The sequence below is a fragment of the Schistocerca americana genome, chromosome 6, assembly GCF_021461395.2.
Source record: "Schistocerca americana isolate TAMUIC-IGC-003095 chromosome 6, iqSchAmer2.1, whole genome shotgun sequence".
NCBI lineage: Eukaryota > Metazoa > Arthropoda > Insecta > Orthoptera > Acrididae > Schistocerca > Schistocerca americana.
The window spans coordinates 450,998,017-451,025,303 of record NC_060124.1 but is presented as its reverse complement, the minus strand read 5'-3'; the positions used below and the strand labels follow the sequence as shown (position 1 = coordinate 451,025,303).

The 27,287-nt window shown below is 38.2% G+C and overlaps 2 protein-coding genes across 3 annotated transcripts in view; both read right to left on the bottom strand.

Annotated features, from left to right (window-relative positions):
• Positions 1-15,967, bottom strand: part of LOC124620199 (zinc finger protein PLAG1-like) — a 104,552-nt gene extending 88,585 nt beyond the window's left edge. The window contains exons 1-3 of the mRNA XM_047146867.1: positions 15,615-15,967; positions 15,480-15,527; positions 14,790-14,936 (exon numbers count right to left, since the gene is read on the bottom strand). Of these exons, the coding sequence (XP_047002823.1) occupies positions 14,790-14,936; positions 15,480-15,501 (169 nt within the window). The 5' untranslated portion in view covers positions 15,502-15,527; positions 15,615-15,967. The remainder of the gene's footprint in view (positions 1-14,789; positions 14,937-15,479; positions 15,528-15,614) is intronic.
• A 497-nt stretch (positions 15,968-16,464) lies between these two features.
• LOC124619475 (GMP reductase 1-like) overlaps positions 16,465-27,287 on the bottom strand; it is a 98,769-nt gene continuing 87,946 nt past the window's right edge. For both annotated transcript variants that reach the window (XM_047145882.1, XM_047145883.1), the window contains one exon: positions 16,465-19,561. In XM_047145882.1, coding sequence (XP_047001838.1) covers positions 19,363-19,561 — 199 coding nt within the window. In that variant the 3' untranslated portion in view covers positions 16,465-19,362. The remainder of the gene's footprint in view (positions 19,562-27,287) is intronic.

Here is a 27,287-nt window from a genome sequence, read left to right as displayed (position 1 = left end):
AGCCATCTGACAACCGTTTTGAAGTCTGTTCAGACTGCAGGCCACTGCTTGAATCTGAGAAAGTGCATCTTCCCCATTAAAGAAATAAAAATATTGGAGCATCTAGTGAATGGTGGTGGAGTCCATCGTCATCCAGAGAAAATAAGAACAGTTACAGATTTTCTGACTCCTTGACACATTTTTAACGTTAAAAGTTTTCTTGGAATGTGTTGTGTTATTGGAGATTTGTAAATGACCTCCATATCAAGGCATGTCCCTTGCACAAACTATTGCAGTGGTAGACAAAATTTTCCTAGAAAAAGGTAAAAGAAAGATATTTCCTCCAGTCCTAGCATTGTATGACGAGAATGGCAAGACAGAACTATACACTGAAATTAGCAATTACGAGGTAGGTGCACTTCTAGAACAAATTCAGAAAGTGCTGAAAAGGTGATAGCTTATGCTTCCAGAGCTCTCTCCAAGTCTGAGATGAAGTATGTTACAACCAAGAAAGAGGGCCTTGCAGTTATTTCGGCCCCCAACAAGTCTCAGCCATATTTATTTGGTAAACCATTCACTGTTGTGACGGACCACCACACACTATGCATACTGAGTAGTGAGATGGGAAGCAAGGATTCAGGAATGTGACACCACAGTGGTACAAAAAAGTGGATACAAACAGCAGAACACAGCAGTGTGGATGAAAACTCTGTCACCGCTGCATTAAATGACACTGTTACTGAGCAGAGGGAAGGTCCGGCACTGCTGAAAATTGTAGAAGCTTTGAAGGATGAGAAACTAATCAAAGGAGAATCCCAGTTAACAAACTTAACACTGTATACAGGAAACTAGATACACTGGGGTGCAAATGGTTGCTCATCAGCCCAGCTCATCATGGCCAACCATCACAAAATATTTCCACAATACTTCACCACAAGGTCAACTGGGATTTTTGAAGACTCTAGATAGAATGAGATGCAGGTATCACTGGGCTGGTCTCTAATGATCCATTAGACACTTTGTGAGTCACTGTAAGGATTGCCAGCAACAGATGAATATGAAGCAATTACCTCCAGGGCATCTGGTACCAATTCCCCTGCAGCAGCAGCATTCCACCAAACTGGAACTGACCACATGAAGTAGAAAAATGGGAATCAATGGAAAATAGTCTGCACCAACTACCTCAAGCACTATGCTGTCACCAAAGCTGTTCTGACTTCTGAAACTCCAAAAATAGCAAGTTTCTTCTAGAAGACACTATTTTGAAGCACCAAGCACACTGTGTGATGATCTCTGATTGTGAAAAAGTTTTCCAGTCAAGACTAGTATCAGAGGTCATTTTATGTTGCAACATCAGCCACAGGATGACAACTGCTTACCATCCACAGAAAAATTACCTCACAAAACACTTTTAATTAGAAGTTCATAGATAAGCTCTTGATGTACTTTGATATTGAAATAGAGACTGGAATAAAATATGACCTATTGTGATATTCACGTATAACACAATGAAGCAAGACACTATCCACCTTCACACTGTTCTTTCTGCTCCATGGTTACCAGGTAGAAACTAAAATGGATACCCATGTCCTCTGTATGGAGCACTACTACAGAGCTGAGGGCAGATCGAGGATGGAGGTTTCTCATTCAAGGAAGGTGACGACTCACTTGAGACTGAAGCATTGATGGGAAGGCTACCTTTGATGGTCATTGTAGAGAAGAGTATGTGACAACATGACCAGAATGCGAGGATCTGCCACTGGTGGCATATAAAGGACCATTGACGAGATCTAGATCCAGGGTACTGTAGTCAGCTCCAATGAGAACTTCTGAAAATGCGGGTTGCTGTTACTCTTGGAGATGGAGTAATGTTGTGAGCTGTGCTGCATGCAGTGTGGCAAAGTGGTCAGCATCATTGACTGGCATGCTGAATGTCTTCAGTTCAAACCCAACCACCAGTAATTATTTGTTCTTAGTATTTATCATTTCTGGATGGTTTCCATAATAGATTATATCTGCAGTGCCTGTATATTCAAAGTCTGTAAAAATAGCAACACTCTCCATTCAGTTCTGTTCTGTTATTTTCTGTTCTGGCTGTATGTTCAGAATAAATGTGCTCTCAGTGCTAAGTGTTGCATTTCATTGACAACTCTGCTTTTATATTTGGATTTGACTGTGGTTATATTGTGGTAATACTTTCAGTGGGATACAGATTCACAGAATGAATGGGTGATAAGGAAGCAAACGACATGCAATTACTTGTAACTAGCCACTGGAGGCTACGGGCCGCTCACAGCAAACTACTCAAAAAATACCTCTGAGTATATGCTTGATTTTTGTCAGTGGAGCTTATGTTAGCTCTGCAGAAATAAAACTAAATGTGCAGAGAATGTTCTAAGCAAAAAGTTGCAACTGCTTCTGATTAGGAAATACTGACAGTAAAGAAATCCCCTGACACATGGTCTTATCAAGATTTGATATGTCAAACTTAAAAGCACTACATTTTTTTAAAACAAATAGTAAAGTAACCAGTTTCAGTTGTTGAAGAACTGTCTCCAAATCACAGCTCCTCTTAAAACAATGACCACAAACGAAAAGCTAGAAAAGAATGTTGTGATTTTGTAAATGCTATTTTCATAGATGCAGACAGTACTGTGGAAGGCAACTGCACCTGACATGATGTTCCAAGGACCAGGAAGGTCAAAGAAGAATTAACTTGTGTAATACTGAAAACAATGAAACAATTATCTGATGTGCAGGGCAGCACAAGATCCTCTACTGACAGTTGGTGTTCAATGCTCACCACCACCACCACCACCACCACCACCAGCAGCAGCAGTGGACATCACATTCCAGGCAAATCAATGACCCACTTGGCAGAAACTCACAATACTTAACAATTTTTTTGGTACCACATCTCACGGTAAGACAATATACGGCACCACTTACTCCATTCTTGCATTTTTCAAATTCTGTGCTACACCATTCATACCCTGAAAAACAAATCTCTTGAACTTGGAAGTTGCAGTAAATGACACCACCACTGACTGCAAGTGTGTTATGGAACATAGCAGCAGGAATTTTGACCAAAGTAATGTTAACATTAATCTATATGTTTTGATATGTCATTTTTGGAGAACAATGTGATAAATGGATGTATAGCAATTTTTCTTAAATACAGCTTAGAAGGTAGCTGAAAGAGTAAAAGTGTTGAGTTGTGAAAATATTTTTGAAGCAGCAGCTCTTTAACTGCATGAAGATATTTAGAACAATATATATATGATATGAGAGTATGGAAACATTCATCCACACATGAGAAGCTTTGTTGAACAATGTATTTATCTGGAGACACACACACACACACACACACACACACACACACACACACACACACACTGTAATTGTCTGTGGGACTTCACAGTATGAATGAAATTGCAGCAAATGAGCAGTTGCCGATTCCTTGCTTACATTTAACATATTTTCTATCGCAAATGGCCACTGATGAATAACAAATAGAGCAAAAAGTCTGACATACAACTTTTTTTTTCAAATCTAGACAACACAGAAATAAAAATAATTAATACAGATTTAATGACAATATTATGAAAATACAAATATTATGAAAATTTTCATAATATTGGCATTATTCCATACTAGATTTTCCACTGTTTACTTAAAGATTTAAGCTGTCTGACCACAATATGGAAAATTATGCAAGTTTTCTGGTCAGGTGTGCTGGCACAAATGAGTACCACCAATGCTTACAAGTTTGGCTTTTCAAACAAACTGGTCAGAATCTAATAATGTGGAATCACTAAATCCAATACCTGTAATACAGGGCACCTCAAGAGAATGTTTATATGTAAAATGATCTCTGTGCATGAGCAACAAATCGGAGGAGAGTGAGGGGTATGATCATGGTTTGCTTGGTCTTTAGAAATTCGGCTGATATGGAGTGCTTCTTGAGACTGGACCTGCATTCTGTGTGCAAGAATTTTACAAAAACGGTGATTCGGTGACTGTAGCATGGATGAAATTTTGCAGTGATCGCGGACTGAATAATGTATACGAGGCTCAAGTTTTCCCCTTATTATTACTTAAAGATTTAAGCTGTCTGACCACAATATGGAAAATTATGCAAGTTTTCTGGTCAGGTGTGCTGGCACAAATGAGTACCACCAATACTTACAAGTTTGGCTTTTCAAACAAACTGGTCAGAATCTAATAATGTGGAATCACTAAATCCAATACCTGTAATACAGGGCACCTCAAGAGAATGTTTATATGTAAAAAGATCTCTGTGCATGAGCAACAAATCGGAGGAGAGTGAGGGGTATGATCATGGTTTGCTTGGTCTTTAGAAATTCGGCTGATATGGAGTGCTTCTTGAGACTGGACCTGCATTCTGTGTGCAAGAATTTTACAAAAACGGTGATTCGGTGACTGTAGCATGGATGAAATTTTGCAGTGATCGCGGACTGAATAATGTATACGAGGCTCAAGTTTTCCCCTTATTAGGAAATGGATCAAAAAATTTGAGGAAACTGGTTCTCAACACTGGCCGAGGTGATCAACAATGGGTGAATCTGTGGAGCGTGTAAACCGATCTGTTTGTGATGATCCTAATCTCTGCATTCATAAGCACGCAAGCTTTTTAAATGTGCATAAATTATCACTGCAATGAATTCTGCAAAAATATCTTAAACTGCACTCTTACAAAATCCAACTGTTACTAAAATTAAAGCCTCAGGGTGCCAGACACAGTGTGCCCTTCATTTAACATCATCTTTTCTGACAGCTCATTTTCACCTGAATAATCTTGTCAATAAGCAAAATTGCCACTACTGAAGCGGCTTGCATCCTCAACTGAAGCATGAGAAACCCCTTAATTCATCAAAAGTTACTGTATGGGCTGGGGTATTGGTTCGAGGAATAATTGGTCCACACTTATTTGAGGACGAGAGCAGCTGTGCAGTTACAGTGAATTCAGAATGGTATGTGACAATGTTAAATGACTTTTTGGTGCCTGATGTGTGAAACTGTCCTGGTTATAACCAAAGAACATCGTTTTAGCAAGACATAGCCACGGCACACATGTCCAGTGCGTCTATACTGTGAGTTTGTAAGGTTTTCCCTGGTAAATTGATCTCCAGGAGGGGTGATATAAAATGGCCCCAACACAGTCCAGATTTGTGCGCCATGGATTGTTTCTTATGGGTATATGTCAAATCTAGAGTGCATGTCAATAATCAAACTTCTCAGGAGCAATTCAAAGCAAACATTCATAGCGAAGTGGCAACCATCCCAGAATCTTCAAGCCAAGGTGTCAAGCAAAATTTTGTTCATCATTTAAATGAGTGCCATAGGCATTCTGACCAGGGGTGTGGGTGGAAACATATTCCTCAGGGCTAACAACCCTGAGTAGTATCTTTAGGAGATTTGTCCCCCTGACTCAAGAAGCAGCCAACAAGGGAGACACACTTTGTTAGAGATTTTACCCCAAGGAGCACCCAGTCTCCCATTTCCAAGGAAATGAAAAATAGCCATTAAGATTCTGGGGGCTTATGACATCATCCAAAGAATGACGTTGGAGGATTCTGAAACCTGCCTTAAACAACAAACCCAAAAATCAAACTCACCCAGCCACTTTTAATGTCAATTCACTCCAAAAAACAGGAAAACTTAAAACTTTAATAAATTTGGTAAGGGGAAAAATATAATATAACAGCTCTGCAACAAACAAGATTTACTGATGAATATCATTTCAAATCAGAAGGATTCAGGACATTTAAGGGGACACCAGCAAAAAGACTTATGATGAATGACCCCAATTTGGAACAGGTTTCACGGTAAACAAATGCAAATTAAACTCAATAACAGAATTTAAATAAATTAATGAAAGACTTTCCACACTAACAATTGAACTGCCAAACAAAGCTTATACTATTTTAACATTATGAAAAAGGAAAGTTGCTACTCACCATATAGCGGAGATGCTGAGTCACAGGTAGGCACAACAAAAACTGTCACAAATAAAGCTTTCAGCCAGTAAGGTCTTCATCAAAAATAGACCACCCACACACACACACACACACACACACACACACACACACACACACACAGACAACTGAAGCCTGAACTTTAGTTGTGGCTATCTGCGACTCAGCATCTCCGCTATATGGTGAGTAGTAACTTTCCTTTTCATAATATAATCCTGGATTTTCCATTGTTTGGCTTCTACTATTTTAAATACACATGCACCAACAACTAAGAGAAACAGAACACAGACAAAGCAAACAAAAATTTTGGCAGAATAAGTCAAACACCCTACATCACATCCCACTGAAAAACACAGTGTTTCTACTTGGATACTTTAATGCACAAATTGGCAAAGAATGTCAGTACAGATCAACAGTAGTAGAAAAATTCCCTGCACATAAAAGAACCAGTGTAAATGGGGAAAGACTATGCATGCAGGATAACATAGTACTAAAATTCATCAAAAAACTTCCTAGAGAACAAACTACATGGGTAGTTCCAAATACGATTTGTGGTGAAAAACAACTTAATCACAATGCTATCAGTATCCAATGCAAAAGTTGACAAAAGTGTTGGTTTAGTTTCAGATCCACCATCCATCATCATATTCAAGACCAGACCAGTACTTCAAAAGAAAATTAACACAAAAAGTTTGACATACAGAAGTTATCTAAAAAAAAAATGAGTACAAAATGCAGCTAGAAAAATATCTAAATGTTGGGAACAAATTCAAAAAGACATTATTGAGACTGCAAATGAAACCATGCCGTTTAAAAAGAAATGGAAACATGCTTGGTGGAATAAAGATTGTGATGAGTTAATTATAAAAAGACAACAAGCTTGGAACATCTGGAATGCAAATAAAAACGATAAGAACACAAAAAAATTATAGAAGCAAGGAAACTTGCATCAAAAGGTCTCAAAAAGGTCAGAGTGCAATGTATAAAAGATCAATTAGTGTCAACTGAGTCACACTTAAACCAGAACACCACAAGGAAGTTTTAGAAAACATTCAAAAAAGACACACACACCACAAAGTTTACAATTTATAAATAAAAAAAATAGCATTGCATATAACAGCACTGAGAAATGCAGAATACTTACTGACAACTTCAAAGAACCACACAACTGTGATCTACTAAGAGAAGAATTTAATTTTGATAATGTAATCCAAACACAACCAGACACAAAGCCACCAACATCAGAGGAAATCAGAGAAATCATGAAATAACTTAAAAATAACAAAACATCAGAAGACATTATAGTTCCTGAATTTCGGAAACAAACTAGTGATAACATTATTCTATGTATAATACAAACTATTAATGAAATTTGCACAACAAACAGCTTAACAGCTTACCATCAGAATGGACATTAATATTAATCCATCCACTACATAAGAAAAGAAAGCCAACTGATCCTACAATTACAGAGGGATCTCCCTCTTGCCAGTAACATATCAGATCCTGACCATAGCACTTTTAAAGAGAGCTGAAGGAATACTCGACCCATAGCTAGTAGAATATCATGCAGGATTTAGGTAGGGGAGGTCTTGCACAGAGCAAATACTAAATCTAACAAACTTAATAGAAAATGAGGAAAACCAGAAACTTGAAATAAGAGACACTTTCATAGATTTTAAAAAACCATATGACTCAACTGATAGAAATGCACTAGTCAGCATTACACAGGAATTTGGACTCAACAATAAAACAACAGAGATAATTAAAGAAACTTTAACAAACACAACATCAAAAGTAAAATTTATGGGGGAACTGTCAAACACTTTTGAAATAAAATCAGGAATAAGACAGGGAGATGGTTTATCACATCTACTTTTTAAATGCACATTAGAGAGTGGAGAAAATGTGTCAATACTAAGGGTGTTCACCGAGGAAGAAACCAAAATAAAATCACCACAGATTGTCCAGCTTTTGCAGATGACATGGCTTTAATTACTGACTCACTGGATAGTGCCAAAGAACATACTGCATAACTACAGAAACAAGCAGACAAAATAGGACTTAATGTATCATTCAAAAAACACATTTCATGAGAAACAGCAATCTTAAAATTCATAAAACACACTATCTAAAACCAACTATTTTAAATCCCAAGAGAATGGAAAACAAGCAACACAAAACAAAAGATAGCCAGAGAAAATTAATACATAAAATGGATAAAACATTCCAAATGACAAAAAATATGTATAAAAAAAATAAAAATAAAAAAAAACTTTGTCCTTGAACACAAACGTAAGAAAGTGATAAGGCCTGGAACACTATATGCAGCAGAAATACCAAAACTAACAAGATTTGGGAATCTCGAAAAACTGGAAAAAGTTGAAAAGAACAATTCTAAGGCAAATACTGGGATCTAGAAGTAACAGTACTGTAGAATACAAATTAAGCTCAAACAGAAATATCTATTTGAAAATGGAAAAGATAACTGATGAAATGAGGAAAAGAAAACTATAGTCCTATGGACACACATACCGAACAGATAACAACACACTAACCACGAGAATACAGCTACAAATCCAAACCCAAATGGCTCACTGAAATTGAAAAAGTGATGAAAAATAGAGGAAATAGAATGGACACAATAGATAACAGAATACTTTTTAGAAAAGCAACACAAAAAGTAGGATTTCAGGAAAGAAAGAGGTCTGCAAAAGGCAGAAAGTGGACCCAGGAAAAAAAGAGCGACACTCTGAAAGGATGCAGGAAGTGTGGGAGCAATGAAAATTAAACTCAGAGAACAAAACCAAGGTTCATTGACCATGCCCTCCAAAAGGATTATTCGAATAAATAACTACATACATAAATATTAATCTGGAGAAAAACTATCTACATGATTTTCAGCAATTAGAAACAGGAATACATGCATGTAAGAAAACATGGATGTATTCATGGATGAAAAAGGCCTGGAAGTATTACCTCCAATTATGTTTTCAGGTACAACAACAGACCGCGAGTTAAACTGACAATAGCAGATAAACACTGTTTACAGTAAGTTAAAACAGTAATGTCTGTAATGAAAAGGCTGGCTTAGGGTGCACTGTCATGAACATCTTAAGCCATATATGCAACATGGAATCACACAACAGAGGGAACTTCGTCAGAGAAATGAAAAGAGTATTTACATTATAGGACCGAGCGAGGTGGCGCAGTGGTTAGCACACTGGACTTGCATTTGGAAGGACGACGGTTCAATACCGCGTCCGGCCATCCTGATTTAGGTTTTCCGTGATTTCCCTAAATCGCTCCAGGCAAATGCCGGGATGGTTCCTTTCAAAGGGCATGGCCGACTTCCTTCCCCATCCTTCCCTAATCCGATGAGACCGATGACCTCGCTGTCTGGTCTCCTCCCCCCAAAACAACCAACCAACCATTATAGGAAAAAATTACAGAAAAAATGACTTTGGAAGAGAAGCTGAAAGAATCTTTTAGTAATCGTTTTAAGGATATTAAAATCTCATCATTTCCCTCACTGTATTCAAGACCATTGTGGTTGCCATTACGAAATCCCACTGTTCATCCCGTAAGAAACGGAACTTCAAACAACTGTGGAGTCTTTCACACTGACTACAGACCTTTGAAAAAATGAGCTCAATATTCCAGTAACATATTAAAACAAGCATTACCAACTGAATTCCAATGCCTCAAAACTCAAAACTGATCTTTCCCTGCAACCCTAAAAATTTTTATGGTATAGGAAGAACCCCATAGTGTGGCAGAGTGTGTAACCAGAGAATGAGCCTAATTTGCTTGTTTACCCTGTGAATAACAAATCTCACATACCACATTACAAGAAAATGAACTATCATTAGACCTAGCTGTATCACTTATTTACAATCGAAGACAATGTCACAAAACTGTATTTTTTCAACCTCTGTATTGTAAATTATTATGAACTGTGTTGTGTAGTGTATTGTAAAGTATTATATAAGTCAGTTCAAATGGTTCAAACGGCTCTGAGCACTATGGGACTTAACATCTGTGGTCATCAGTCCCCTAGAACTTAGAACTACTTAAACCTAACTAGCCTAAGGACATCACACACATCCATACCCGAGGCAGGATTCGAACCTGCGACCGTAGCAGTCGCGCGGTTCCGGACTGAGCGCCTAGAACCGCTAGACTGTATAAGTCAGTGTTATAAGTTGTAATGTATGTAGTGTGTAAGCTGTTTTATGTACACATTGTCTAGATCATAAGCATGGTGCACAATAGGTGTAAAAGCATATCACTATAGACAAAGATGCTGGATGAAACGAGTTTACCTATCAAGAGAGTATTGCGTGAAGTCTTCAATGGCTAATGTAGCAGAATATTGTCTTTCACAAAACACAAAGAAATTCTGGTCATATGTAAATGCTCTTAGCGAATGAGACAGGAACTGAAATTTGGCAAAAGCTGAACTCCATTTTCAAATGTTCCTTTACAAAGGAAAATCTAGAAAAATTGCCAATTTAATTCTTGTACCAATTAAAATACAAGTGAAATGTGTGTTAATGTCAGTTGCTGTCAGTAACAGCTGAAATTGTGACAAATGAACAAAGCTCCTGGGCCCGATGGAGTCCCTAACAGATTTTATACTGAATTTGCAGCTGAATTGGCTCCTCTTCTAACTATAATCCAATGTAGATCATCGAACACGAAACTGTACCCAGTACGTGGAAGAATGCACAGGTCACATGCTTTTACAAGGTTAGTAGAAGCAACCAACCAAACTACTGCCCACTATGCTTGACTCTGAATTGTTATAGAATCTCACAACATATTCTGAGCTCAAACATAATGCGTATCCACAATGAGCCACGAAGTTTCACAATGCACTATCTTGAACAGAATGATCTCTCCTGTGCTAACTACACTATGTTATCAAAAGGATCTGGACATCTGGCTGAAAATGATGCACAAGTTCATGGTGCCCTCCATCAGTAATGATGGAATTCACTATGGTGTTGGCTCACCCTTAGCCTTGATGACAGTTTCCACTCTCACAGGCAAACGTTCAATCTAATGCTGGAAGGTTTCTTGCCGAATGGCAGCCCATTCTTTAGGGAACGCTGCAGTGAGGAGAGGTATTGATGTTGGTTGATGAGGCCTGGCATGAAGTTGGCATTCCAAAACATCCAAAAGGTGTTCTGTAGGATTCAGGTCAGGACCCTGTGCAGGCCAGTCCATTACAGGGATGTTATAGTTGTGTAAGCACTCCGCTACAGGCCGTACATTATGAACAGGTGCTCGATCGTCTTGAAAGGTGCAATCACCATCCCCGAATTGCTCTCCAACTGTGGGGAGCAAGAATGTGCTTAAAACATCAATGTAGGCCTGTGCTGTGATAATACCATGCAAAACAACGAGGGGTGCAAGCCCCCTCCATGAAAAACATTACCACACCATAACACCATGACCTCCGAATTTTACTGTTGGCACTACATAAGCTGGCAGATGATGTTCACCAGGCATTCACCATACCCAAACACTGCCATCGGATCACCACATTGTGTGCCATGATTCGTCACTCCACACAACATTTTTCCACTGTTCAATCATTCAATGCTTACGTTCCTTACACCAAGCAAGGCGTCATTTGGCATTTACCAATGTGATGTGTGGCTTATGAACAGCTGCTTGGCCATGAAATCCAAGTTTTCTCACCTCCCACCTAACTCTCATAGTATTTGCAGTGGATCCTGATGCAGTTTGGAATTCCTGTGTGATGGTCTGGATAGATGTCTGCCTATTACACATAACGGTCCTCTTCAACAGTCAGCGGTCTCTGTCAATCAACAGACGAGGTCGCGCTGTACACTTTTGTGCTGTATGTGTCCCTTCACATTTCCACATCAGTACCACATTTCACTATCACATCAGGAACAGTGGACCTAGGGATGTTTAGGAATGTGGAAATCTCACGTACAGACGTATGACGCAAATAACACCCAATCACCTGACTACACTAAAAATCTTTAAGTTCTGCAAAGTGCCCTATTCTGCTCTCCCTCACAAAGTCTAATGACTACTGAGATCATGATATGGAGTACCTGGCAGTAGGTGGCAGCATAATGAAGCCAATATGAAAAACTTACGTTTCTGGGGTGTCCGGATACTTTTGGTCATGTAGTGTAGCATGGATTCCTAGAACATTGAGCAAGCAAAGTGTAACCGGCATTTTTCTCACATGACATAATGAAGGCTATGGATCAAGATAGTCAGGTATATGGAGTATTTATTGATTTCTGAAAAGCATTTGAATCAGTACCACATCTACACTTCTTGTCAGACGTACTATCATATGGTGTATCAAGCAAAGTTTTTGAGTGGATCGAGTATTTTTTGGGTAGGGAGGACCATTATTTTGGATGGAGAGTCATCATATGACAGGGTAGAAGGGAAATGTGTTGGGACCCTTGCTGTTTATGTTGTATATTAATGAGCCTGCAGATAATATTAATAGTAACCTCGGACATTTTGCAGATGATGCAGCTATCTATAATGAAGTACTGCCTGAAAGGAGCTGCATAAATATTCTATAAAACATCGATAACATTTCAAAGTGGTGCAAAGATTGGCAACTTGCTTCAAATATTCAGAAATAGAAAACTGTGCACCCCAAAAAACGAAAAAGCATGGTATCCTAAGACTATAATATCAATGAATCATAGCTGGAATTGGCCACCTCATACAAATACTAGGGTGTAACACTTTGTAGGAATATGAAATGGAATGGTCACGTAGGCTCAAGTCATAGGTAAAGTAGTGGTAAACTTTGGTTTATTGGTGAAATGCAGTCACTCTACAAAGCAAATTGCTTACAAACCACTCATGCAACCTATTCTACAAAAAGGCATTTAAAGAAATTATTCTTCCTGTGTCCCACGTGTGAATGGGATGGGAAGAAACGCTAATAACTGGTATAATGGGATGTACTCCCTGCCATGCACTTCCCAGTAGTTTGCAGGGTATAGACGAATATGTAGAAGTAGACTGATGTGCCCTAAGTACATATCTGTACAAAACATTATTTACAGGACCAATAAAAATCACAATCACTTGTACAACTTGTACTGCACGCTACAGATGGACCAATAAATGTAATACAATCAATACTTAAATCTGAAAATGCTACAGCAATAATACAGCACTTTCATTCCACAAATGAAAAGACCCTACCTATGAAGCCAACATATATAATTGACACATCTAACTGATAAACTAAAACTGGACATGATGTAGCTACAAATTAACATAATCTGAATTAGATTTGGAAGTACTGTCACATTACCCAAATAAATTTTACAGAAGTTAAGTGTCACTTCATAATTGTATATGGACACATTTGCAAGATGATAAAGTGGTTCATTATACCATTATCAAACTGCAAAAAACTTAAGGGTGCTTAAGTTTTTGTAACATATCCATGTTCCTCCAAGTAATGATGGAATGTTTCATAATTATTATTTGGCTTTAATTATGAAAGCCAGAAGCATAATCTATTTACGAACAGAGTACATGAAATACAAAATGATGAATAAATTCAAATTTGGGTTTGAAATTGTGAACATTAAACAATGTTTTTTTGGTAAACCAGTAGTAAACAAACTGAGAAACTAGCAATGAAGGTTTGGTTGTTACCGTGGTGCTATTGATTGTATTGTTAAGTAGATGAAAGAGAAAGTATGGGAATGATTGAATAGAATGACAGAGTAACAAAGGCAGTGACAAAAGGGAGGCCTTTTAAGGTAATGTAAGAGTTTTTGTAGCAATGAAGAAAACAGGAAGCTTTGAAATATTAAGACACTTAATTGCAACAAGGTATGTGAATCAGTTCGTGTGTGTGTGTGTGTGTGTGTGTGTGTGTGTGTTTGACGTTTACGGGCGCTAAACAGCGGGGTCATCAGCGCCCAAAATCAGTTCGTGCCCTATTTCAAGTAAAACCATCTACTATGTTTAGCGCACACAATTCATCAACCACAAAGTGTGAATTCCTTTAAACATTTAACTGTCTAACCTTAAGGCTGCCAAATTAGATAAAATGATTATATTGCAAGTTCAGTAGTTATTTTCAATACAGGAGACACAAATCTTATGCCAGGAAGTTTGTTTTCACACATGCTCATACCTTTCATCCTACTGAAATGTGTGGAATTGTATGTGTACTGTGTGCAATTAATACAACTGAAGAATCTACCTGAAGTGCAGTACAACATCTGCATTTTTGAAGTTTTTCAGAAATGATAGCATTTTTATTGATAGGGGTGGAGATGCAATGAAAGAAAAGGTAAAATCCAGTTTGGCATTCAGTTGTACAGGTGTAATCATATAATCTTCCACATGTGATGGCATTTATTAAGTAATCTTATCTGACAGGTTACAGATCAATGAAACATAATTTTCCACCACAAGCAATATTTAGCATGAAAGGTGATATAGTAAACCACACATTACTTTGTCATTGAACAAAGACTACAATGGTGTTCTTCAAATTGTCACAGATTACGACAAAAATGAGGATTTTTGTGGGCACACTGTAAATCAATATTTCAGGAGTAGCTAAATGTCTAAGCAGAAATGTGCTAAGGCAGCATCTGATAAAGAGATCTCATCTGTAAACTCACTCTTTCTGCCAAAATAATGATATTGTGACATCAGTTAAGATGGGCTTCACAAAATGCATTTAAATAATAAAAAATAATAAAGAAAGAAAAAATTATGAATATGGACAGTTTGAAAATTAGAACATATGAATTTTTTGTTTACCGTGCTTTGTATCACGATTCCTCCTAAGCTCTAATGCTGATGGCAATGACTGTCTTGCTCTGCTAATAATGGATGAGTCAGGAATAATAATAAGTGGTCCGTGTTGATTACATTCACCAGTATTACTATGCTCACAATCTTCACACCCTGAAATTATAAAGGTTTAGCAATAATTCTTATCATCTGGTAATGGAACGTTTATTTTCTCTGGAATAAAGCTTTCAAGAGGAAAATTATAAAAAATTTTATATACTACAACAACCAGTTTTCAGCACTGATATAAGAAATATGCTTAAATCAACACCAAGTTACTGTGGTGCATTATTATTTCATTCACTGCAGTAAAAACAACATCTTTTTGTGGAATAATTAAGCAATTCTGTTATAAATTGTGGATGATACTGGAACAAAGGCTCCTATTATTTTCCGCTTAAAATGGTTTAATTAAATTTTTACCTACTTAGGAAGGGGTTCTTTTGATTAGTTGCAATGTTTAAAAAGGCAAAGTTAATAAACTGAGGTGAATTGGCCAGCAAATTAAAAACGAAGTCAAGGCCAAAGAACAATTCATGTCAACTGCAAATATCCAGTTAAAATTAATGACCAAGTTCTTTAACACGTAAGTCTTAAACACTTAATAAGTACTTTTATTTTAGAAACCTTCTTATACTCAACAGCCTTATCACTCACATAAGTTGGAGTCATCAAACATGTCATAAGGAACTTGGTAGGCAGCATCTGCAAATGTAGGTCATCATTTGATATCTAGAACAAAATACAGCAACACAGCTGCTAGATATTTAAAATACCAAATACAACTCTAACCTTGAAATGTAATCAAGGTTACTGTCTCTTCCTATATCTTTTATCAAACTGTCACAACGAAAATCGGGGGATATTCGCGAAAATAACACTCCTCTCTCTGATTTTATTCAATGCCATTGAAATGTCAAAATAAAAAGTTCGCACAACAACAAAAATTGTCAGAACTGTAGTTTTTAGAGGCAACGTCGTCATTTAGTCTTAATTGTTATAACGCCAAGCACTCGCACTACATTCTTCAAGCACTTTAAATTTTGATGCTTTCCCTTTAAATTTGTTTTTGTTGCGTCGTAATCTCTGCACGTGAGCTCAGACAAATTTTGCTCAACTTGAAATGTCATAACTTACACGGACATGTTTTCAAATTATTGTAAGTTTATTTAAAATTAGTTCTAAAAATAATTTAAAATTACAGGTACGACAGACGTAGTTTTAATTTTTCGCATTTCCTAAAATTCGTTCCGAAATACGCAATATCGTTCCACAGACAATGCATGTGGTAGACATATTTTGAATGGTGAATCATGGGTAAAATTGAGCGCGAACCGATGGCCAAGGACTGTTTCGTGTGACGGCACCCATTTCGCCAACAGGTGGCAGTAGTTCCAAAAATGGCAATCAGCTGAGTTGTTGCAATTTATTGAGTCTCCGAATTTCGGTCCGAGTAACGCTTCGAATTCTTGCTACCGGATCTCAGATTAATTTTCGCTAGCACGACGTGTACTTCTGTTTTGAAAGCTAATCTGCCATTACTGATAAATCGTAGTGGAATCTAGAAGTGTATTTCTAATGTACTTAAGAGAGAGGAGACGATAGGTTGGTGCATAAAGGATTTTTGAAAATGAGTACACAGTTAAAATCAACAGGTTTATTCAAAATAAAATTTTCTATTAAGCAACAATAAATTTTAGGCATATAAATATTTATAAACAATAAAAGTTAATTGCAAAATACAGTTGTTTATATGTGATTCCTCTTGTATAATAGTGCGTTTAAATCACAGCCTTTTTGATCTTAATACTATATCTTGCATTTTGGTAACATGGAAACTAAGTATTATTTCGTTTAATATATTTGAGCATAGTATGTTTTAATGTCCAGATGCGCAGTAAACATACATCATGAACTAAAGTGTGCTCTCTTCAAAATAATTTTAACTTTAGAATCCCTATTATATCAATTACAAGCTTTGACAGGATCACATTTTTTTTTACATTAAGTATAAATAAAATCACAAAACTATACAAATTTTAAGAAGTGTCAAAACATAACTTATAATTTTGAAGATACATTACATATTTGACAACAGCAAATGTGCAGGGTGTTTTTATTAGTTTTACTACAAGTCACATTACTGATAATCAAAAACATGACAACATTTTTGAAACAGATAATCAACTCACAGGTAATTAAATATAACTGTCTTTTCAGCTATAAGTTGATACAATGTTATTGACAGCGTGCTATTGGCAGCCAGTGATATAAAGTATGGTCTTGCTATCTGAAATATACCTATTCAAAATTGTTTAATATGCTGCTGCAGGGTTGCTTTATTTCTTTGGAAATACAAGAACATTCTATTTTGTTTTTAATTCTTTTTATATGCATGGAAAATTTTTAAACACTTCTTGTTGCCCTTGTATGGGTGTTTGATGAAGTTGACACAAAAAATACCTGCACCTATCTTCTGTACCATTGAGGCACACCAACTTGGGCAGTATTGTGAAAGTTGTACATTTTATATTGGGTCCTATCCACTAATGTTGTGCATTGTGTCTGTATACTTGTAAGGGAACTGTCAGCACGGTTAGATATAAAACAAGCCAAGAAGCAAATAATCGGCCAAAATTTATTATTGGAACTCACCCCCCACCCCCGGAAAAAAAAACACACAGACAGACTGATGTGTAATTTAGCATGCGGTGTAGGTTAGGTTGGAAGTTGATAATTTGGTTGTGAGTTGGCAAAGCCAGTGAATGTGAAATCAGTAAAATCTGGTTGTGGTAACAAATTGTCCTGTAATAAAGCCTAATATTAATATTTGTGTCCTACTGAAATGCGCTTTGGGGGGAAGGGGGGTGTCCAATATGAAACTTTTACCAAATAATTAGTGAAGCGCTTATGTACAAAAGATTAATCTTTCATTTGGACAAGCTCAGCATTCTAATTTGACAAATGAAACACCTATGTTTGTATTTTTTCTGGGTCATCTTACAGCATTCAACTATTAACCCGTAAAATTCAAATGCAAAAGCTGGCAAACTGTATCATCATTCAAACAATGTGCTACTGAATGAAGGGAGAACACTAACAGTTTGAGAGAAGAGCATTTGTATTTGCAATAAGTCAGGTGGTGAACTTGTAATATTTGATCAAGTATGGGCAAATGCGAAGAGAAAGACAGGTGGGATTTAGTAGTATTGACTAGATTTTTAAGTATTATTATGCATAAGGAGCGTAATTTAAAAACATTGATAATGTCTGCCATATATTATGCTTATTTATACTGGTAATGAAGCATCAATCACAATGTGCAGAACCTACAATCTGCATGTTGGAAACAGTAGATCATTTATAAAAGGTACTTACAGAGTTGCTATGTAAGACACAAATTTTGAGACTCTTGACAAGAAATAAGACATATTTGGAAGTTTAATGTACACTAAAATCCTCGAAGAATGGTACGTGTACTCAGGTTCAATAACAATGAAAAAGAGCAATATCTTACATTAATTTCTTTTTTCCTTTTTTTTGCCCAAAGGTATTTGGAGAATAAATAGTGCAGAAGGAATATTACAATAATAAGGCTTAAGCAAATCTGCCTACAGATAAACACTGTCACAAATGGCAAATAGATTAGTGTCTGTAAGCTCTCATACAAGTGATGGTTCTGAGCTGAGTTGAAATGTTGTAAACTGTCCTTTATTGTCTTGAGTTGTTATACCGCAAGGACTTCCTCCACAAATAAATAAAAAACTGAAACACTAGTCAGATCTTTGAATATACTTCATTTGTAAGTAGTCTACTACATGAAAGGTGCATCACAAAAATAGTTGTCATTTCACCATTGGGTATACTTCAGATTTACACTTACATTTACCCACTCCACTCGACACACCCCCTCAACCCCCATCTGCCTGCTGAACTGCAGCCCTAACATTAACACAGCAAAAGGGTGACAGAAAATAAATGGAATAGTTCCTGCACCTGGATATGGAGCCCCCCCCCCCCCCCCCATGCAGATTGAAGAGGCATTTGAAGCTGTACTTTATGTACTTTGCTAATTAAGAATTTACAGCTCTATTATTATTATTATTATTATTAACAGAGTTGAGTCTAATTGAGGAAGATAAGCAGTGGAGACCAATGATAATTCAACCAAAATTGTATTAACCGACTGAAAATTTTCAAGTATTTTTTGGTTTCTACATCAGACTATCTTTAACAAGAATAAAATTTTAATACGTTTAGATGAGACATCATAATTGATTAATTAAAGTTAATCAATATCTATATTTTTCATAGAGAAATCCTGCAGACGTAAGTATTTGTAGAATTTTATTCTTCTAAGATAAATAATTGCTAAGCAAATTGTGCTTAGTTCAAGTGATTATGGGAGACAAATGAGAGGTGGTCTCTGTCTCCCTCATTGTTTTAGTGAAGGGTGCTTCACAAGCAGTGTCATACAAAGAAGCAAAGGCACAAATTGTTTGTCAATGGAATGAAAATTTAGACCTAATTTTCAGGAACATTAGTCACCCTTAGTTACACCATCATACACTTGATTTACTTGCTGTGTGCAACGAATAAAAGTTGCTCGACGAGGCAATTCCTTTAGTTTAGCAGCACCTGTGTAGGTACAAGCAGAACGCAAACCACCCAGTATGTCTAAGACCGTTGACTCCACATCTCCTCGGTATGGCACTTCCACTGTTTTTCCTTCAGATGCTCTGCAAGTAAAGCAGTGAATAATTTTAGAAATAGAATAATGACACAACACTCCAAAATAAAAATGTAGCTCTGCCCCCCCCCCCTCCATCTACATACACACACCAAGCTTTCAGAAACAAAATTTCCTCTGGAGGGGGGCTGGGCCAGAGAGAGAGAGAGAGAGGGGGGGGGGGGGGCTTCAAATGCCAAGAGCTGTTGGTAAATGATCCCTTATTCACAACAAGTATCTTATCTTGATCAGTGCAAATGAACATCTTATGTTAAGGGACAGGCACTCCTTATTAAATTTCACACTTCTGATTCATTTTACCAATAACAGTTTTGTCCACTGAAATATTATGGTGGCACGTTTGGCTTGGCTAGGTAAATCTCAATATATTTTCAGAAATACTCTCATACAGTTGTTCTATGGAGCTGCTCCAGCCATACACAAAACTTTAATATTTTCTGAAGGTCGTGCCCCACAGCTCACAAGTATTTGAAAAGTGTCATATTGGAAATATGACTTTTTCAAATACTTGCAACCTGTGGGGGGAGGGGGGGGGGAGGTGGCAGCACCTTCACAAATGAAGTTATTACATCAGAAAAATGAGAGGTGAAGGTTGGAAGGTATGAGAGTATTAATGGATTGAGCAGAGAAGTTACACTCAGGATCCTCGCTGCAGGATGACTCATCAACACAGAAATAATTTCTGTAACAGACAAGAAATAATTGGCACAGAGGATATAATAAAAGAAACTTCGCAAAGTCAAGGTTTTTCAGAGATTGCTGAATCTATCTGAAAAGAACCAAACTAATTTCAGGCCTCGATTTGTTACTGGTAAGTGCATTGTAGGTTTACTGTACATGTCAAAAACAAAGCACCAATCACAAGCAGTGGCTGGAAACTCTTGGCCCCATCTCATGAAAGATGAAAGTCTGCCAGAAATGTTTCAGCCACTATTTTGTATGGTAAAAAGGGTCTCATCTTAATGTGTACCTTGCAAAGAGTAAAGTATTAACTATATAGTATTATGGAAGTCTTCACAACCAGGGATCATTCCTGAGACAAAGCTTAGGTTGCAAACGAAAGTAGAATACATCCTGTTCATTGTTTCTTTTTGTCTATATCAGATACTCTCTGTATTTAATTTAGAAGTTAAGGTTACAACTCACAGAACAGTAAAGGCATTGAGTCATTGGCTGACACATAAATAGGACTGAAAACTTTGGTAGCTTTGGACTTTGCTGCTGAGGCACCTTCTGCTGTACCTAGTGCAGTGGATCTGCCCCCACAGCAGGGTGAATGGTGGGTAGTAGGTGCTGGGTGCTAACACATTTGTGTCACTTGAGGTGGAGGGCCAATGTGGAGGATGGGTGTCTGGCTTTACCTGTTTGCCCTATAAGTGAACAGGTGGCCATTACTTAAGCAGGATCTGAGCAGGCACAGGTGGGCAGGGGCTCACCAGTTATCGGGAGTTCCAATGGTAGGCACATTGGAGCCCCTTCAGAAGAGAGTGTCCATGGCTAAAAGGAAAGCTAATGTGCACTCGATTTGTCTACCAGGGGTCTCATCCAATATGTGGAAGCGGCCTTGCCTTTGGCTATGTGGGATGCAGTCATCTGTAAGTTCTGGCTCACATTGGCACCAATGACTCATGTCACATGGGTTCTGAGGCTACTGTCAGTTCGTAGATGTAGGTGGTGACAGCTGCTGACGTCACGTGTGGGATGCAAGCAGAGCTTGCAATTTACAGCATTGTTCGCAGAGCTGATTGGGGTCCTTCAGTATGGAGCCGAGTGGAGGGTCTCAAACAAAGGCTTTGTCAACTCTGACGGTCATAACGCAACCTTCTAGACTTGCGTTATCAGATGGGGAATTATAAGACTGCCCTTCTCAGGTCAGGGGTGCACTACACAGAGGAAGCAGCTGCTCTGGTTGCTGAGTACTTGTGGATTACACACGTGGTTTTTCAGGCTAGGCAGTAGTTTGAGGTACTCTGATGAACACTCACCATTTTATACGCAGACAGGGAAATCAGATCATGTTCAGAGTAAAGACATTTCAACTATCAAAATTTGATCAGTAAGTTGTTGAAGTATTTGTAATGAAGTTCCCAAGTTTACTGCCCTCCAGGAAAGTTCTCATGTTTGAATTATTCTTGGGACTAAGAGCTAGTTAAAACCCAAAGTAGAAAGCTCTGAGATATTTAGTGAGTCCTGGAATGTTTATCAGAAAGACCAATTAGATGTCATAGGAGGGGGAGTGTCCAATGCAGTTAACAAAAATATTGTCACCAATGGAGGTTAAAACTGAGTGTGACAGTGAAGTTACCCCGGCATTCATAACAGGCGTAGGTGAAACCAAGTTAATCGTTGAACTTTTTACTGGCCATTCGACTCTGCTGTGACAGTTCTAAGGGCCATTCAAAGAAAATCTACAGTCAGTACTGTGTAAATTCCCAGGTCATTCAGTACTAGTTGGAGGCGATTTTAACCTAATGAGTATAGACTGGGATGTCCAGGGATTCATTGCAGGGGGAGCAGGCAGGCAGTCTTGCGAAGTACGTTTTGACATGTTTTCCAAAATCTGTCTTGAGTGGCTAGTTTGGCACCCCACACACAATGGAAATATCTTACACCTTGTAGCTACAAACAGGCTGGATTTTATCAACAGCTTCAGTACAGAGACGGAGATTAGTGATCATATCATTGAACTATGGTTATGAAAGTTAATAAATCAGTCACGAAGGCTAGGAGAGTATTTCTACTAGAAACAGCAGATAATTAATTGTTAGCATCTCACTTAGGCAATGAATTGCAATCATTTAGTTACAGTATGAGGGGCACAGAGGAATCACGGGCACAATTTAAACCGATTGGAAATCTGTTCTCTGGACAAGTACATGCCTGCTAATTAGATTAAGGACAGAAGAGACCCACCATGGTTTAGCAAGGTAATTTGGAAAATGCTGAGAAAGCAAAGGCTTTTTCACTCGTGGTTCAAAAGAAAACACCCAAATGACAGGGAAAAGTTGGTAGAGATTTGTGTGTATGTGGAAAGATCTACGCGCGAAGCCTGCCATACCACCGTCATACCTTAGCGAAAGATCTGGCCGTGAAGCCATGAAAATTCCGGACCTATGTAAATCGTTTAGCGGATCTAAGGTTCCCATCTAGTTACTCATTGACCAGTCTGGTGTTGCTATTTGTTGTTGTTGTTGTTGTTGTTGTTGTGGTCTTCAGTCCTGAGACTGGTTTGATGCAGCTCTCCATGCTACTCTATCCTGTGCAAGCTTCTTCATCTCCCAGTATGTACTGCAGCCTACATACTTCTGAATCTGCTTAGTGTATTCATCTCTTGGTCTCCTTCTATGATTTTTACCCGGCACGCTGCCCTCCAATACTAAATTGGTGATCCCTTGATGCCTCAAAACGTGTCCTACCAACAGATCCCTTCTTCTAGTCAAGTTGTACCACAAACTCCTCTTCTCCCCTATCCTATTCAATACCTCCTCATTAGTTTTGTGATCTACCCATCTAATCTTCAGCATTCTTCTGTAGCACCACATTTCCAAAGCTTCTATTCTCTTCTTGACCAAACTGTTTATTGTCCATGTTTCACTTCCATACATGGCTACACTCCATACAAATACTTTCAGAAACGACTTCCTGACACTTAAATCTGTTAGCAAATTTCTCTTCTTCAGAAACGCTTTCCTTGCCATTGCCAGTCTACATTTTATATCCTCTCTACTTCGTCCATCATCAGTTATTTTGCTCCCCAAATAGCAAAACTCCTTTACTACTTTAAGTGTCGCATTTGCTAATCTTATTCGCTCAGCAACACCCGACTTAATTCGACTACATTCCATGATCCTCGTTTTGCTTTTGTTGATGTTCATCTTACATCCTCCTTTCAAGACACTGTCCATTCCGTTCAACTGCTCTTCCAAGTCCTTTGCTGTCTCTGAAAGAATTACAATGTCATCGGCGAACCTCAAAGTTTTTATTTCTTCTCCATGGATTTTAATACCCACTCCGAATTTTTCTTTTGTTTCCTTTACTGCTTGCTCAATATACAGATTGAATAACATCGTGGAGAGGCTACAACCCTGTCTCACTCCCTTCCCAACCACTGCTTCCCTTTCATGTCCCTCGACTCTTATAACTGCCATCTGGTTTCTGTGCAAATTGTAAATAGCCATTCGCTCCCTGTATTTTACCCCTGCCACCTTCAGAATTTGAAAGAGAGTATTCCAGTCAACATTATCAAAAGCTTTCTCCAAGTCTACAAATGCTAGAAACATAGGTTTGCCTTTTCTTAGTCTAGCCTCTATGATAAGTCGTAGGGTCAGTATTGCCTCACGTGTTCCCATATTTCTACGGAATCCAAACTGATCTACCCCGAGGTCAGCTTCTACCAGTTTTTCCATTCGTCTGTAAAGAATTCGCGTTAGTATTTTGCAGCCATGACTTATTAAACTGATAGTTGGGTAATTTTCACATCTGTCAACGCCTGCTTTCTTTGGGATTGGAATTATTATATTCTCCTTGAAGTCTGTGGGTATTTCGGCTGTCTCATACATTTTGCTCACCAGATGGTAGAGTTTTGTTAGGACTGGCTCTCCCAAGGCCGTCAGTAGTTCTAATGGAATGTTGTCTACTCCTGGGGCCTTGTTTCGGCTTAGGTCTTTCAGTGCTCTGTCAAACTCTTCACGCAGTATCGTATCTGCCATTTCATCTTCATCTACATTCTCTTCCCTTTCTATAACATTGCCCTCAAGTACATCGCCCTTGTATAGTCCCTCTATATACTATTGTTGTTGTTGTTGTTGTTGTGGTCTTCAGTCCTGAGACTGGTTTGATGCAGCTCTCCATGCTACTCTATCCTGTGCAAGCTTCTTCATCTCCCAGTACCTACTGCAACCTACATCCTTCTGAATCTGCTTAGTATATTCATCTCTTGGTCTCCCTCTACGATTTTTACCCTCCACGCTGCCCTCCAATACTAAATTGGTGATCCCTTGATGCCTCAGAACATGTCCTACCAACCGATCCCTTCTTCTGGTCAAGTTGTGCCACAAACTTCTCTTCTCCCCAATCCTATTCAATACTTCCTCATTAGTTATGTGATCTACCCATCTAATCTTCAGCATTCTTCTGTAGCACCACATTTCGAAAGCTTCTATTCTCTTCTTGTCCAAACTATTTATCGTCCATGTTTCACTTCCATACATGGCTACACTCCATACGAATACTTTCAGAAATGACTTCCTGACACTTAAATCTATACTGGATGTTAACAAATTTCTCTTCTTCAGAAACGCTTTCCTTGCCATTGCCAGCCTACATTTTATATCCTCTCTACTTCGACCATCATCAGTTATTTTGCTCCCCAAATAGCAAAACTCCTTTACTACTTTAAGTGCCTCATTTCCTAATCTAATTCCCTCAGCATCACCCGACTTAATTAGACTACATTCCATTATCCTTGTTTTGCTTTTGTTGATGTTCATCTTATATCCTCCTTTCAAGACACTGTCCATTCCATTCAACTGCTCTTCCAAGTCCTTTGCTGTCTCTGACAGAATTACAATGTCATCGGCGAACCTCAAAGTTTTTATTTCTTCTCCATGAATTTTAATACCTACTCCGAATTTTTCTTTTGTTTCCTTTACTGCTTGCTCAATATACAGATTGAACAACATCGGGGAGAGGCTACAACTCTGTCTTACTCCCTTCCCAACCACTGCTTCCCTTTCATGTCCCTCGACTCTTATAACTGCCATCTGGTTTCTGTACAAATTGTAAATAGCCTTTCGCTCCCTGTATTTTACCCCTGCCACCTTTAGAATTTGAAAGAGAGTATTCCAGTCAACATTGTCAAAAGCTTTCTCTAAGTCTACAAATGCTAGAAACGTAGGTTTGCCTTTCCTTCTTCTAAGATAAGTCGTAAGGTCAGTATTGCCTCACGTGTTCCAGTGTTTCTACGGAATCCAAACTGATCTTCCCCGAGGTTGGCTTCTACTAGTTTTTCCATTCGTCTGTAAAGAATTCGTGTTAGTATTTTGCAGCTGTGACTTATTAAGCTGATAGTTCGGTAATTTTCACATCTGTCAACACCTGCTTTCTTTGGGATTGGAATTATTATATTCTTCTTGAAGTCTGAGGGTATTTCGCCTGTTTCATACATCTTGCTCACCAGATGGTAGAGTTTTGTCAGGACTGGCTCTCCCACGGCCGTCAGTAGTTCCAATGGAATATTGTCTACTCCGGGGGCCTTGTTTCGACTCAGGTCTTTCAGTGCTCTGTCAAACTCTTCACGCAGTATCATATCCCCCATTTCATCTTCATCTACATCCTCTTCCATTTCCATAATATTGTCCTCAAGTACATCGCCCTTGTATAGACCCTCTATATACTCCTTCCACCTTTCTGCTTTCCCTTCTTTGCTTAGAACTGGGTTTCCATCTGAGCTCTTGATATTCATACAAGTCGTTCTCTTATCTCCAAAGGTCTCTTTAATTTTCCTGTAGGCGGTATCTATCTTACCCCTAGTGAGATAGGCCTCTACATCCTTACATTTGTCCTCTAGCCATCCCTGCTTAGCCATTTTGCACTTCCTGTCAATCTCATTTTTGAGACGTTTGTATTCCTTTTTGCCTGTTTCACTTACTGCATTTTTATATTTTCTCCTTTCATCAATTAAATTCAATATTTCTTCTGTTACCCAAGGATTTCTACTAGCCCTCGTCTTTTTACCTACTTGATCCTCTGCTGCCTTCACTACTTCATCCCTCAAAGCTACCCATTCTTCTTCTACTGTATTTCTTTCCCCCATTCCTGTCAACTGTTCCCTTATGCTCTCCCTGAAACTCTGTACAACCTCTGGTTCTTTTAGTTTATCTAGGTCCCATCTCCTTAAATTCCCACCTTTTTGCAGTTTCTTCAGTTTTAATCTACAGGTCATAACCAATAGATTGTGGTCAGAGTCCACATCTGCCCCTGGAAATGTCTTACAATTTAAAACCTGGTTCCTAAATCTCTGTCTTACCATTATATAATCTATCTGATACCTTTTAGTATCTCCAGGGTTCTTCCATGTATACAACCTTCTTTCATGATTCTTAAACCAAGTGTTAGTTATGATTATGTTGTGCTCTGTGCAAAATTCGACCAGGCGGCTTCCTCTTTCATTTCTGTCCCCCAATCCATATTCACCTACTATGTTTCCTTCTCTCCCTTTTCCTACACTCGAATTCCAGTCACCCATGACTATTAAATTTTCGTCTCCCTTCACAATCTGAATAATTTCTTTTATTTCATCATACATTTCTTCAATTTCTTCGTCATCTGCAAAGCTAGTTGGCATATAAACTTGTACTACTGTAGTAGGCGTGGGCTTCGTATCTATCTTAGCCACAATAATGCGTTCACAATGCTGTTTGTAGTAGCTTACCCGCATTCCTATTTTCCTATTCATTATTAAACCTACTCCTGCATTACCCCTATTTGATTTTGTGTTTATAACCCTGTATTCACCTGACCAGAAGTCTTGTTCCTCCTGCCACCGAACTTCACCAATTCCCACTATATCTAACTTCAACCTATCCATTTCCCTTTTTAAATTTTCTAACCTACCTGCCCGATTAAGGGATCTGACATTCCACGCTCCGATCCGTAGAACGCCAGTTTTCTTTCTCCTGATAACGACATCCTCTTGAGTAGTCCCCGCCCGGAGA